Source organism: Heterodontus francisci, chromosome 31 (assembly GCF_036365525.1).
Source record: "Heterodontus francisci isolate sHetFra1 chromosome 31, sHetFra1.hap1, whole genome shotgun sequence".
In the NCBI taxonomy this organism is placed as follows: domain Eukaryota; kingdom Metazoa; phylum Chordata; class Chondrichthyes; order Heterodontiformes; family Heterodontidae; genus Heterodontus; species Heterodontus francisci.
Genome location: NC_090401.1, coordinates 37816938 through 37831748, shown reverse-complemented (window position 1 = coordinate 37831748; position 14811 = coordinate 37816938). Strand labels below are relative to the sequence as shown.

General features: G+C 39.2%; 1 protein-coding gene across 1 annotated transcript in view; it reads right to left on the bottom strand.

The window, feature by feature from the left end:
• Positions 1-5294: 5294 nt before the first annotated feature.
• LOC137346971 (grainyhead-like protein 3 homolog) overlaps positions 5295-14811 on the bottom strand; it is a 66034-nt gene continuing 56517 nt past the window's right edge. Inside the window, exons 13-15 of the mRNA XM_068010937.1 lie at positions 12212-12297; positions 8264-8328; positions 5295-5409 (exon numbers count right to left, since the gene is read on the bottom strand). Coding sequence (XP_067867038.1) covers positions 5295-5409; positions 8264-8328; positions 12212-12297 — 266 coding nt within the window. The remainder of the gene's footprint in view (positions 5410-8263; positions 8329-12211; positions 12298-14811) is intronic.

Here is a 14811-nt window from a genome sequence, read left to right as displayed (position 1 = left end):
ACCATTGCAATAAATTTCAAAATATTATTTGCCTTTGTAATTGCTTGCTGTACCTGCATGTTAGCTTTCTGCGATTTGTGTACAAGGACACCCAAATCCCTCTGAACACGAAAATATAATATTTTCTCACCATTTAACAGAATTCTGTTTTTCTGTTCTTCCCACCAAAGTGAATAATCCTCATATATCCCATACTATACTCCATTTGTCACTTTCCTACTCCTTCACTCAACCTATCTGTATCCCTTTGCACGGGACATCCCGCACTTACCGGCAATGCGACCAATGGTGCAATCCTGCAGGAGGCAGCCTCCTAATTGACCGCCTTTGCGCTGTTCTATTAATGACAGCGGGCAGACTCCAGATACTGCCAGTCCAATCAGAGGGCCGGTGGCTCTGGAGCCTTGCCAGTCCCATTGGGAGAGGTGGGCACTGCTGAGGTAGGTTGAGGACCATGAGCGCTCCTCAACGTGGAAGTATGCCCAAAGGTGTGCATTTAAAGGTAAAATTAGGACATTGAAGCAGAGGGCAAACCCCTTCAGGTGGATCATTTGGGCCATGGGTGTGGCCTTCCCTGGATGTGGCTCCATCTTTGGAGCCATGGAGCCTCTGGCTCCGAAGGCCCCCCAGCCTGCCACAGGGAGGCTGCCTCCTTTGCGATGGCAGCCTCTGCACGGGGTGGTGGGGAGACCTCTCCGCTGGTGGCAAAAGGCCAGCGCAGCTGCAAAATCCGACCTAATGTGGCCCGTAATTGGCCGATCACCTCCTTGGTGCAGGCAGCCGATCCAGGCTCCTGCACATCCATGGAAAACTTCTCCGGCGGTGGGAATGCATTGGGGAGCCATCCCATCACAGAATCCCACTATTTTCTCAGCATGACCCACACCACCCCACCCCCCCCCCCCCCACCACCCCCCCCCGTCTCCAAGCCTTCCATTATGGGGTGTCAAAATTCAGCCCTCTGTCCCCTCCTCACAGCTTGCTTTCCCACCTAACTTTGTATAATCAGCAAGATTGGATTTGTTACACACTCTCCCTACATCTCAGTCATTAACTTAGATTGTAAATAACGGAAGCTCCAGCACAGATCCTTAAGGCACCCACTGATAACAGCCTGCCAACCTGAAAAAGACTGATTTATTCTTACTGTCTGTTTTCTGTCCTTTAACCAATCCTTTACTCATGCTAATAGAAATTACCCACAACCCCAAGAGCCGTTATCTTATGGAACAACCTTTCATGTGGCATCTTATCAAATGCCTTTTAAAAATCCAAATATACGATATCCACTGGTTCCCCTTTATCTACCCTGCTAGTTACATCCTCAAAAAACTCCAAAAGATTTGTTAAACATGATTTTCCTTTCATAAGACTTTGTTGACTCTTGCCTAATCACAGGTTGATTTTCAAATTGTCCTGCTATCACTTCTTTAATAATGGATTCCAAATTTTCCTGATGACAGATGTCAGGCTAACTGGCCTACAATTCCTTGTTTTCTCTTTTCTTCCTTTCTTGACTAACAGGGCTACATTTGCTACCTTCTGACCCACTGAGACTGTTCCAGAATCTAGGGAATTTTGAAGATCACAACGAGTGTATCCACTATCTCTGCATTCACTGTCACAGAGAAGTTTTTTTTACCTATTAATATCTACAGGAGTATAATGTGTATGTGCTATGATTGTCTCCTGTACCACACAGTAGCATAAATCCAAAGGTTATTATCAGTTGATTCATGTGGTAAAGTATCACTTCTTTCCAAATCACATGTTTCAGTTTCAGGACCAGTTAGCCATTGGTAAAAGCTAAAACATCACAGCAACAATAGAAGTGAAAACGGAGAAGCATAAACAATGATAAATAATGTTATACATAATCACGTACTTTAAAGTACATTCCAAGACAATAATAGATCTCTATTGCCTGTTTTTTGTATTGTACCACAGATTAAATTATCCAGTTTTGTCCTTGGCTTTCTGAGACATTTTTTACTGACATTATTTCACGAACAAGCTACTCATTGCAGTCTAATGTCCATCTATTCTCATATCACTCTGCATACTAAGTACATCAGTGACTTGCATTTCAAAAACCATCACTGCCATCAGCAGTGCTGGCTACACAAAACAAAAACTGTTTCTATGTAGCAGACAGTAAGAATAACACAGCAAATCATAAATTATACTTTTTTATTTAAATTTTTAAAACTTTAAAAAAATTATTTTGGTCACAAGACAATGTTTCCCAGTTAATAAAACACATTTGTAACTTGCATTTTCCAACATTATTTACAATATAGTAAGTGACAAAGTCACAGTACCTGGTATAAAAGGACTATTGGGATATGTAGTTTAACCACAAATAACGATTAACTCGTAAACCAAAAGCAGCATGGACACTCGGTATTTTTGGGTAATCAGCTGTGCATCTCACCCTCCCAACTGTTGATGCTTCCTCTGTCAATATCTGCCATTGTCATTCATTGTTTTGGTCAGCGGACAGAAGGTTCCCTTTGGTGAAGCAGTGCAGATCTGTGACCCAAGTACTGAAGAAAAAGAGATCAACAGCGAATTGGGAAATACCTCCCCTATTTATTTTTCCACCCAAACACAATTACTAGCACCAGCCACGTTGCTAGGAATTGACACTGTGACTGGTACTGAGGATAGTCCTAAGCAAATTTCAAATGAGCATTAGTGCAAAGAACTAGCTAGTGTTATTAATGCACGAGACATAAAAAATAAACATTTTTAGATGTTGTAGTAAACCTCATCATCTCAAGCATGCTGCTTTGTTTCCAGAAGAATAGAATCACTTTTCTTTCTTCAACATGAAACAGACCCTTGCATTGCACCGATTATAAAATCTTTCCCTGAAGTGGAATAGAACAAAATTTCAGTGACTATGCAACTACCGGATTGTCATAAAAGCCCATCTGGTTCAGTTTCCTTTAGGGAAGGAAATCTGCTATTCTTATGTCATCTGGCTTCAGACCCACACCAATGTGGTTGACTCTTAACTGCCCTTTGAGATGGTCTAGCATAAGGTACTATAAGAAAGTATAATAAGAATAAAACTGGATGGACTACCTGCCATCAATCTAGGCATCTGATTCGGACATGGTTAAGGCACACCCCGTGTACACATTGCTTTTTCATATGTTGAAAATGGAGCAATTAAAGGAGGAAGAGGGGTTGCAGGATAGGAAGAAGATGGGAACAGTACTCTGCTCATTTATGCACCACACCAGAGATTAATAGAAAAGTGTTTTCTTTTATGCGGTTAAAGTTTAAAATGTACCTTTTCTTTAAGATATGTGAACTTTGTAAACTGCATCTTTGTGGACACCCAAGAGATAAAACAATGACAATGGCAGATAGACACAGTGGGAGGCTTAATTCCCTCATTACAGGAGAAATGCATCAACTAAGAGAATTTCATTAATGTTATATTTTACATTTTTCAATTGAAATTTTTACAGGAATTTGGCAGTGAAGCTTCTGTACTGTGCCATTTAGAATCTTCCAAGAGGCTACAATTGTAGAGTGTTACCTCCAATATGCTAATTCATTACGGTGGGATAACAAAAATATATCCAGCAATTTGGAGACCATGCCTGCAGTTTGAAAAACATCATAAAGAAAACATGAAATGTCCATCACCACACAGTTCATACTTAAGCCTTACTCTTTGTATATGCAATATATATGCTTCACAATGCAGAGATCCTGAGCACAATACTAAAAGATGTCACAAATTAACTGTATCACAATACACAAACCCCATAATAAACACAATAGGTCAATAGAAAAATGAGGCAAGACAATTCATAACAAGATATTTTCCTGTGTGTATGTAATAACATTAGTGAAAGTGTCAGCTTGAGTATATAGCATATCTCTGACTTTATACTTCAGGTAAATGTTCTCACTAACATTAGTGAAGAGAGGAAAATATACTCCGAGAAAGACAAAAACTTGAATCACTCTGATTTATCATATTATCAGGCGTAGAAATGTAGTGTTTCCATAAGTAGTTTGTTGAGCAACCTACCATCAAACTTGGAAGCTCATTAAAAATATTATAGCACAAGACAACAAGCCAATGGGAATTAGTGGTCTCCCCAGTTTGCTGCATTGGAAAACACTGCTTTCTTGCTCTAATCTTGACATGTGACAATCACAGAGAAAATTTGCTATAAAAATAAAGAACTTATACATGATAATAGATTGTTTTTTTTAAAAGGTAAGCAGTTAACAGGACTACTAATATTTTAAATCTAGTCGCCTGTGTAATATTTTGTTAACTGGGGAATGCGAGGTCACTGTGCAATCCTACCCTTTTAATCTATGATACGATACTTTATACATATCTATAGTACATTGCTTAAATGTTTCAAATCATGATATAATACCAGCACACCATGACTCTCAAACTCGCATGTCCTCTGTATGCTGATAGTTTTAAAGACTTTGGAAATCCTTGATCATATCAGGAGGTCCTCGAACCATTTTGCAGCATTAATATGATTACATATAAATATTTCCTGTATTGAAGCATTAGGGAAGTGTATCACGGATTCATGATGTAACAGGAAAGGATGTAATTTTGAAACTATACTTTGACAAATATTTCAAGAGAATTTTTTTTTGAAATATCATGGAGTCAATGTCCCTCAAAGAAAATAGTTTTTATTTTCTAATATGAGCAATGAATTCTTCCACATACTTCATGAGCACCATAAAAGTGTTCTATAAAAATCTATTTGCCATATCTTGTGTAAATATTTTATATTGAAAAACCTGCAAATTTGAGATAGATTGAATTTGCAATTAAAAAATGACATGTAATTTGCAGAAAAAGATGAATAATCCAAAAATATCACACTTTCAAATACACTGAAGTATACATTGACTGGCTAGTTATATATAGTCCAACAGTCAATAAGAATTTGTCAGGCAGAGCTGAAAGCATGTAGTGCTTTGACATTAGAGATTTAACAAGTTGAATAATATAAACAAAGAAGAAAAAAGATTGCTTCAAAGATACGGGGGGCTTCATCCAACACGAGTGTAGATTAAAAATAAGGTAATGTTGAGTTCTTCATGCTTGGCTTCAACAAGCTTGTTTCACACGTGGCCAGAAGAAAGTGATGGCACAAAAATCTTGGGTCCAAATGTTGAAAGCAGTCAATAGTATATGTACACGGAGAGAAGGGGAAGAGGTAGGGTGATTCCACTTTTGTTCCTATTTTCTAGGTTCCTTTGAGTTTGTCCATGAATGTTGAGAATCCTTAAACTTCTTTAAGCGTTATTTGACAGCCTCCGCTAATGTCCTTTATCTCCACCAAAAACGCAGCATGGTTACAGTAATGTTGCACAATGTTATCATCCATGTTTACTAAGATTCTGCAGGAGGGAAAATGAATGTCAATTAGAGCTGACTAATTGTGGTCAAAGCACTTAAACCTCAAAACAAAAACTGCTCACAAGGAACAGCTACTCTCTACACACAAATCATGTGATGAGCATTCAAAACTACTTTTGAACAACCTTTAATACCACATCTAACCTCCTATATGAGGCAGCAAAGTGACTAAAACCACAATCTCTGTCTGACTAGCGCTAAGGCTATTCTTTAATAACCCAATAGGATACATGCTTCTCATGAGGAAGAACACTTTAAACTTGCAATTTGCTCCTCCAATCTGCTTGATTTAGAATTAAAGCTCACCCCTAATTGTTGCAAATCCATCTGCACCACAACCAGTTGCAACTTGTTTGGAAAATCAGGGCTAAAATAAACTGACGAGCTTACAATATTTATTGTTTCTAAATTTAAATACTAAATTCCTTCCAATGAACTGGGAACACCTGTTTTGTGTTCTTGCAATGAGTCATTCAGCAAGGACCAAAATCAGTGCTCAAATCAGCAAAGACCACATTCCAATCCAGTCACGAACAAACATTCCAAGGTTTTTAAACTATTTTGTGTGCATTCATTTCCTCTTAATCACCTACAATCCCTTTTGTTTTGCAATGCTCTGATATTTCAATGATCAAACCCATCAAACATGTCTCAGATTAATGTTAATGTAGGCTTTCACATTGACATTTTTATTTGGTTAAGCAAAACATCTCAGGAAAGCTTCAGTCATGTTTGAACTGCTATTCTACCAATTGTTCAAGGATAAAACTGAAAAAAAGAAAGATTTGCATTTATGTACTGCTTTTAATGACCTCTTAAAGCGTTTTACAGCCAAAGAAGTATTTTTTGAAGTACCGTCATTGTTGTAATATAGGAAACGCGGCAGTCAATTTGCATGTAGCAAACTCCCACAGACAATAATACGATAATGAGAGATAAATATTGGCTGGGGTAACTCCCCTGCTCTTCTTTGAAATGGTGCCATGGGATCTTTTACATCCACCCATGCAGGCAGATTGGGCCTGTTAAACATCTCATTTGATGGAAAGCACCGCCGACAGTGCAGGACTCCCTCAGTACTGCACTGGAATGTCAGCCTTGATTTTTGTGCTCAATTTTCTTTGTGTCAGTCTCTTTGTCATTCTATGAATGGAGCACATATTATAAAGATGCAAATTTAACAAAGACGTTATTTAAAAAAAAAGTATCTGCCAAGCAACAATGCAAACATAATCTTTGACATTCACCTTGTAGTATTGAGACTGTTATTTTAATATAACAGCTTTCTAGAAATACAGTAGACAAGTAGTGAAAAACATTTTAAAGAAACAATGCGGCACAGTGGCGCAGTGGTTAGCACCGCAGCCTCACAGCTCCAGTGACCCGGGTTCAATTCTGGGTACTGCCTGTGTGGAGTTTGCAAGTTCTCCCTGTGTCTGCGTGGGTTTCCTCCGGGTGCTCCGGTTTCCTCCCACATGCCAAAGACTTGCAGGTTGATGGGTAAATTGGCCATTATAAATTGCCCCTAGTGTAGGTAGGTGGTAGGGAAATATAGGGACAGGTGGGGATGTGGTAGGAATATGGAATTAGTGTAGGATTAGTATAAATGGGTGGTTGATGGTCGGCACAGACTCGGTGGGCCGAAGGGCCTGTTTCAGTGCTGTATCTCTAAATAAAAAAAATAAATAAATAAAAATAAAATAAAAACACCAGCACTATTTCCAGACTTCATGATTACTGTGAGCCTTCCCAGGGTGTTGGTTAAGCAGTTTTGGTTTCACAGCTACATAAACCGTGTAGTATAATTTGGAAGTAAAGTCAATCAGATAGAATTCTGTGTGACACCACTTTGAGGAGATAGTCTTGACAATGCTGTGGCTGTGGTACAACAACAACTGGTGTGAAATTAACTTTCTGGAGATTAAAATATCACATTAACATAGAATTACAACACAAAAGCAGACTATTTGGCCCAACCAGTTTGTGTTGGTGTTTATCCTCATCATATGCTTGTCCTGTTTCCATAGCCTTTTATACCCCCTTCCTTCAGTTATCCATCTAACCAGTCTTAAATGTTAACATGGTCTCTGTTTCAATTATCAACTTCAGTAGTGCATTCCACAGCCTCAGAAGCCTCTGTGTAAAAAAAACTTTCACCTGCCCTGTTTTTAATCTTACGTTTAATCTTATATCTTTCTTCCCTTCAATCTATATCCTTCAGTCACTGAAGACGGACTGTTTCTATCTTTTCTATCCATCCCTTCATATTTATTATGTTATCAGCAATTGTTATCCCATTCCAGACCTTTTTATTTAAGCGCAAGTGTAAATACTCTGCATAATAGTGGGTTAGATACTGATACAGGTTCAGAAGCAATAAATGGGAAGCAGATTCATCTCTGGTGCATGTTCATTGTCAGTGCCTATATTACCATAGTCATTAACAGTGTAATTAAATTTGTCCAACTACTGATAGCTCACAATGTCAGAACTGCTCGGTCTATACCAACTCACAGTGGAAAAACTCCATTCGCCAAGAATAAGATGCTGTTTCACTTTCAAACAATGGAGCTTACTCATTATGTAGTAACACCCAATAACTGGGCTCACTTCACAGTTGTATAAAAGGGAGATTCACTCCATGGAGACAAGCAATAACTACAATTACCCTGATTTCAGAGTTGTGCCTGGTATGAAACCTACAGTTCAAGAACAGAGTTCCTGTAATGGTCATGACTCCAGTTGGTGTATTTAGCAGCCCACTGGGGGTTGCTACTAATATGGCAGTGTAAACGAAGCACACCCAACAGAGATAAAATCTGCTCAATTACTTACCCTTTCATACAGTTCTTGTAAACTTTGCAGATTCTCTCCTCAAGCAGCCCATACTTCTCTGAGATCTAGGTCAAGAATGTCAAAATGAAATTGTCAAAATGGTCAAGTAATATTGCTTCAAGTATCTGAGAAGATCAACTCTGCTTAGAGGTTTATATTAGTGAGTCCAAATAAGGGTTGAAACATGGGAAAGGAGGATTACATGATATTTACTGGAGGTTTTTACCATCCATTGTAGTCCTTATTCTTTTTCTTACTTTTTTCCTAAATGAAGCACTATAGTCAAAGACAAAAACAATAACAACCTGTATTTATATAGTACCTTTAATGTAACAAAAACATCCCAAGGAGCTTTACAGAAGCATTATAAAACAAAATATGACACCGAGCCACATAAAGAGACATTAGGGTGGATGACCAAAATCTGGGTCAAAGAGTTAAGTTTTAAGGAGTATCTTAAAGAAGGAAAGCAAGGTAGAGGGGTGGAGAGGTTTAGGGAAGGAATTCCTGAGCTTAGGACCCAGCCAGCTGATGGCATGGCCACCAATGGTGGAGCGATTAAAATGGGGGATGCTCAAGAGGGCAGAGTTAGAAGAGCACAGATATATCAGTGGGTTGTTAGATTGGAGGAGATTACACAGATAGGGAGGGGCGAGGCCATGAAGAGATTTGCAAACAAGGAAGAGAATTATAAAATCGAGGCATTGCTCAATCAAGAGCTATTAATATATATGACTATGAAGAATATGGAACAATAGGATATTTCCCAACCCTACACTCTCAACAACTACATTCTTCAAGCTCAGATTATTGCTAGGATTCAGGATCAGAGGATTTACCCTTGTTTTTCTATATTTTCTCCCTTCCGGCAATTTCTCTAACAGTTTTAATGTTCCCTGTAAAGTTCAATGGGCATATTTGTCATGTAAATAATATTGGTGAAGAAAATATGAAGTCATGAAAGAAATCAAAATATTTACAACTGTGCAGCTGTTGCTGCAGTGCAAATTATCACCAGTGATTAAGAATTCCTCAATAAACTGGTAGCTGATTATATTTGAGTCTTTTCAGATTGTGTAGTAACACAATCCACATACTGTGAAAAGCTAACACAAACCTTATTTTAATGGAGGGTGGGGTGCAAATCACAGTATGTAATATTAAAATGTGAGTGCAGTTATTTTGAAAGGTAATGCCCTCATTAAAATAGCAGGCAGGGGAACTTGTTAACACATTCAAATGCCAATATTGCACAGCCCAATTTCTCTCCACAAAAACAATTTTCCAATTTAGTTCAGATGATTTTTGTAGACAGGTACTTTCCAAATATATACACCGAACCATATTTTTTCGTGTCAATTTTCTTCCACCTCTCCTTTGCTGTAGCTTTTGCACAGATGCTCGGCACACTCTGATACTTCACCAAAGTAGCTAACCCTGATCTTGGCATCAATTGACACCTAGACCCACACATTTCTAGTAGCTCACTTGATAACAATCAGCAGCTGGAATCCTGATCAAGATGCTCCCCACTAACTCAGGGACACTGAAGCCAATTGTACCGGTCGGAAAGTCACGTGAGCTGAGGCCAGCTAATTCAGCATAACTAAGGACCATCTGGTCTTTATGGCTCAGCTACTCACTGAATAAACTTGCAAAGTCATTAGGACAATCCCACTGAAGTACTTTTTATTGTCAGGATGAATGTTAGTTGAATTCTGTATCCACATGGTCAGCCCACACAGATGCTCTGAACAGCTGGCTTCTGTATAGATTTGAGGCAAGCTTTTACCCCAGGGTGATGGTGGAACATTTTACTGTTCCACAGAGCAGTACTTCTCCACAGTTGCAGAGGTGACAGAATTTTAATATTCAATGTCCCTCGAGTGGAATTAACCTCATATCATAGCCCTCTTTAGCACCAGTAAGAATAAAGGGTATATAAATGTAATTATGTGACAGCTTAGCAATAATCTCTGTCAGGTCCATTGTCAACACCTCTTTCTGAGCCCTATCAACCTCACAGAAACAGGAGAAAGCAAGTAGCTTGTGGCATCACTATAGGCAATTTTGACTTTGTACATTGTGTAAAATGTCAAGAAAACATTATATGCCAAACAAGAAATATTAATTCAAGAATTGCTGAAAATAGAGACATGTTGTCGAAGTTTTTCGTATTGTACTCATCAAGTCAATACTCAAGAATAACCAATGTAAGGGAAAACAAAAACTTATACCGCATGAGAGAGAGTGCTGATTGGTATCAAGTGAACTCTGATTGGTAGAGGCGTTGCCATGGAGTAAAGCCTGGCTCGGGTATAAAATTAAAACTCGACCTGGGCCCAAACCGACCACAGCCAACCCGAACCCGACCCGGGCCAGAGTCCTTTAATTTCTTTTCATGCTCAACCTGACCTGACACAAATATTCTTCATCTGTTCCGGCAGCAGGCTATTCCGGCAGCAGGAGTTGTGGGGAATGATGGGTAAGCCTGATCCCTTAACTTCCCAGAAGCAGTGTCCAGCCCAACCCGACCTGAGCCTGAATGCTGGACTCGGAATTTCAACCCGACCCGACCCGACCTGACACGAAACATGTAGTCGGGTCTAGTCGGGCTCGGGTCGGGTAGCCAGGCTTTACCATAGAGAATGCGCCAGTTTACGGTGACTGACAGTTAACTGCCAAGCTTGGTTCAGTTAACTTTTTAAAAAAACTGACCACCAAGATGGCCACTGCAATTTGCATCTGAAATACCTGGAGATCGAATCGGAGACATAAGTCTAACAAGAAGCCCATCAGGACAATGCTTTGGTTAACTGAGTAGATTATCCAGATCACCCTGGTCTGCCGGACATTCAAAGCCATCTAGAGACATTCATGAATGGAGACATCCCTCTGGGAGTAAACACTGACAATACCACTTGCAAGAGGTTTTGGGTTTTAGACTTTGAACCTCATTAAAAACAAAGGGGACTGAAAGAACTATGTGACTGTCTCCCCAGGCTATGAAAAACTGGGAGTTTTGTTACACTCAAGAGACAAGCAGTAACTGAAACTGAGTAGCAGCAGAAGGCTGCATGCTTCCTTTTATCTCTCTCCCTCTCTCCAGAAAACATCAAGTTTGAAAACTGTCTGCCACTGTGGACCCTCCAAGCCTACAGACAACTACAGCCAGAGACCAGGGGAAGAGGGCCACCTACAAGTCTGCCTTCAAGAAAACCCTGAGCAAAGTGGGCCAGCTACAAAGTGCACTTTGACCAGCCAAAACTTCAAGAATACAAGTCTAGCCGGAATACCACCGAATCATCCAACCTCAGACAGTGAATTTAACTTTTATTTATTCTGGACTTTAATCCAACTAGAAAAACTTGCTTTGCACTTTGTAATCTATTTATGTGTGTGTTATCCTCGTGTGAATGTGTGCGTGAATGTGTAGTGTTTTTTAAATTATTTTTAGATCGGATTTAGCTTGTTGAGTATCATAAACTCACCTCTTTCTTGTTTAAACTCAAGAAAACATGTCCGATTGGTTCTTTCACAATCACATTAAAGGTAAAAGGTAAAACACTCACTGAGGTGGTAAGCACAACCACTGTTTTTAAAAAAGGAATAAATCATGTTGTGGTCAAATAAGAGGAAGGGCAAGAGGGGCGATTGTGACCCCCCCTCCTCACCTGGCTGTAACAAAAATGAGTGATAGAGAATTGGCAGCCCATTTCATACCACTCCTGATTTTTATATTTCCTTTGAACTCAATGGGGAAAGAGATGAAAGGGGCTGTCCCACTGAGTTACTGCAAAGCCAGATGCAGACACTTCTGAAATTCCTCAATTTGCTGAAACTGCCACAGTAGTTTAACACCAGGAAATGCAACAATGTACACATTGAATTTTCCCCATTTTTATCTCACTACATTCAATAAAGAGAAGTAGGTAATCCAATACTAACAGCATTCTTCAATCCATTAAGGTTAGGAGTCTTTAACAGCAGGGCATCAAAAGCTTCTTCTGACTCCCTCCGCACATATAACAGCACTAGAAAGGAATATAGATCAGTATTAATATAATATTGTCTCATTGTGTCACATACAGTCACAGACAATTGCTAATACAATTGTTGATTAAAAATTAAAAAGGCAAAAGGATTTGGGAGCTGAATTGCCTTTGATAGCTTTCAAAACTGTACAATGACCCAATGTTTAAAGTGATTTTCTATATTTTACAACAAAAATTATCAAAATGCTCAATGGAAATATATTTATCCTGTGTACAGTTGTATTAATTTTGACACTGTACATTCAATAGTGAAGCTACACTGCACACTGCACCAGGTCCAATTCAATCCAAGCTGCCTGAGCACAGGGTTCATTCATTCTTAATAAAAAAGGATTTTGATGACTGACAATATTATAAATTACTAAAACCATGAGGATACTTTGTTCCTGTCACTTGACCCATATATGAGATTATATTAAGTGATATGAATCTATTTTCATTACTTATCAACAACAGAGATATAAAACAAAGGACAGCACTTTATATTCTATAATCTCTAAAAACTGAAAAAATGAATTGTTCTTTCTTCCTATATTTTCAACTTGGGAACAAATGTCTAATATAAAGGTATCTGGAGAGAGATTTATAGTATACTGTAATTTGAAAAATTGGATCATATATTTTATAATGATTTTATATTGCATAAATATTTTAATTAATTCCTAGTTTAGTGAGATATCACACTAATGGATATATATAAAATCAAGGACAGATCTATTTTCACTAAATATTTTAATAATTATTCAGTTCAGTTTTCATGTGTGCAAATGCATTTTGTTATAATATTCAAGAAGTTTTGAGTAGTTTTAAGTTTTGATGATAATGAACTCTGACGAAGATAAGTCTTATAAAACAGACACTCAGGCTTCTGTGAAGGCAGGGTGACTCATTAACCCTCACACACCATTTAAGAGAAACAGTCATAGTTGGAACAGAACTCAAGATGGTAAAATTAAATCCCAGTAACAGATACCAAAATATAATACAACCAGCTACCCACTGAGGTGTGGAATTCTGAAAGTGGTAAATCTTCATCAAGTTCCAAAACATTTGCCTGTGGGCCCCATAAAGCTAAAAAGTAGTTCCTGCAACATTCAATCTCGAGAACTTTTACAAATGCACACAATTTATAAGCATCGTCAGTGTGAAAAGATTCTTTGTTAATTCATATCAACTTGATGGAATGCCACAGCTGGTTAGTGCATTTATAAATCAAGGCTGAGTTAGATAGATTTTTGATCAACAAGGTAATCAAGGGTCAAGGGTTATGGGGGCAGACAGGAAGGTAGAGTTGAGGTCACAATTAGATCAGCCATGATCTCATCGAATGGCAGAGCAGGCTCGAGGGGCCGAATGGCCTACTCCTGCTCCTAATTCTTGTGTAAATTATACTATGGAATCCAAAATTGAACATTCGGTGGCAAATATAAGGAATTACAAGGGCCTCCTCTTAATTTCCCATGATTACTGTGAAAGCCACACAGCAATGTCACTGACTATATTTCTGGTAATATATCCTTATTATACCTGATGTGTTTAAAAACAAGATGGAAGATGTCACATGAACCTCAAAATAAAGGTGGGCTATCCATGAATTTTCTGGGCAACTAGACAATAAGAGGAGTGCAAGATTGGAGATGACAGAAGAGCTTCAAATTACTTTGGCCAGCAGTTTTGTTTTTCCTGGACATGAGTCACAGTATTGACCATTTTTACCTTTGAATACTACACTATAGGCTGAATTTTCCTGTGGGTGTTGGGAACCCAACTTTGGGACCATTTCTGAGTCCCATCCCCTTGTGTTTGATGTCTGCTCCCCCCCCCCCCCCCCCTACCCCACCCCACCCAGTGCAATCTTACGGAGGCATCCACTTAATAGTCTGCCTCAGCATTTACTGTCCAATTAGGGATGGTGGGTGGATTCCAAATGTGGGAGTGCAGGACATCACAGCCCATTCCAATGGAGTCCGGCAGCCCCCATTATGAGACCAGTGGCAACACTGCTGAGGGCCAGACTGATGGAGCAGCAGGGAGCACTGAAGCTGCATTTAGCGCCTATGGAGCGAATGAAAAGTAAATGCATATGGCTATGGGAGACATCCATCCCCGTGATTTCATTACTGCAGCCTTGCCATTTGCTGCTGATGAACTTTTCGACAGTCTCAAAAGTAGTGAGGTGCCAACCTCCTGCTGTGAAGCCACCTCCTTTCATTTGCTAAGGTGCAGACACAGTGGGAGATCTGTAAACTACTCTCAAAATTTCAACTCTGTCCAAAAATAGGGGCTAATTACCCTTTTAAGTGCCTTACTTGGCTACCCATTGCTGCCGTGTGGGTAGATGCTGCCACTAGTAACCCACCTCTGGGTAAAGTGCACAAAGGTGTCAATTGTTGTAAAAACCCATCTGATTCACTGATGTCCTTTTAGGGAAGGAAATATGTGGTCCTTACCTGGCCTAGCCTGCATGTGACTCCAGACCCACAGCAATGTGGT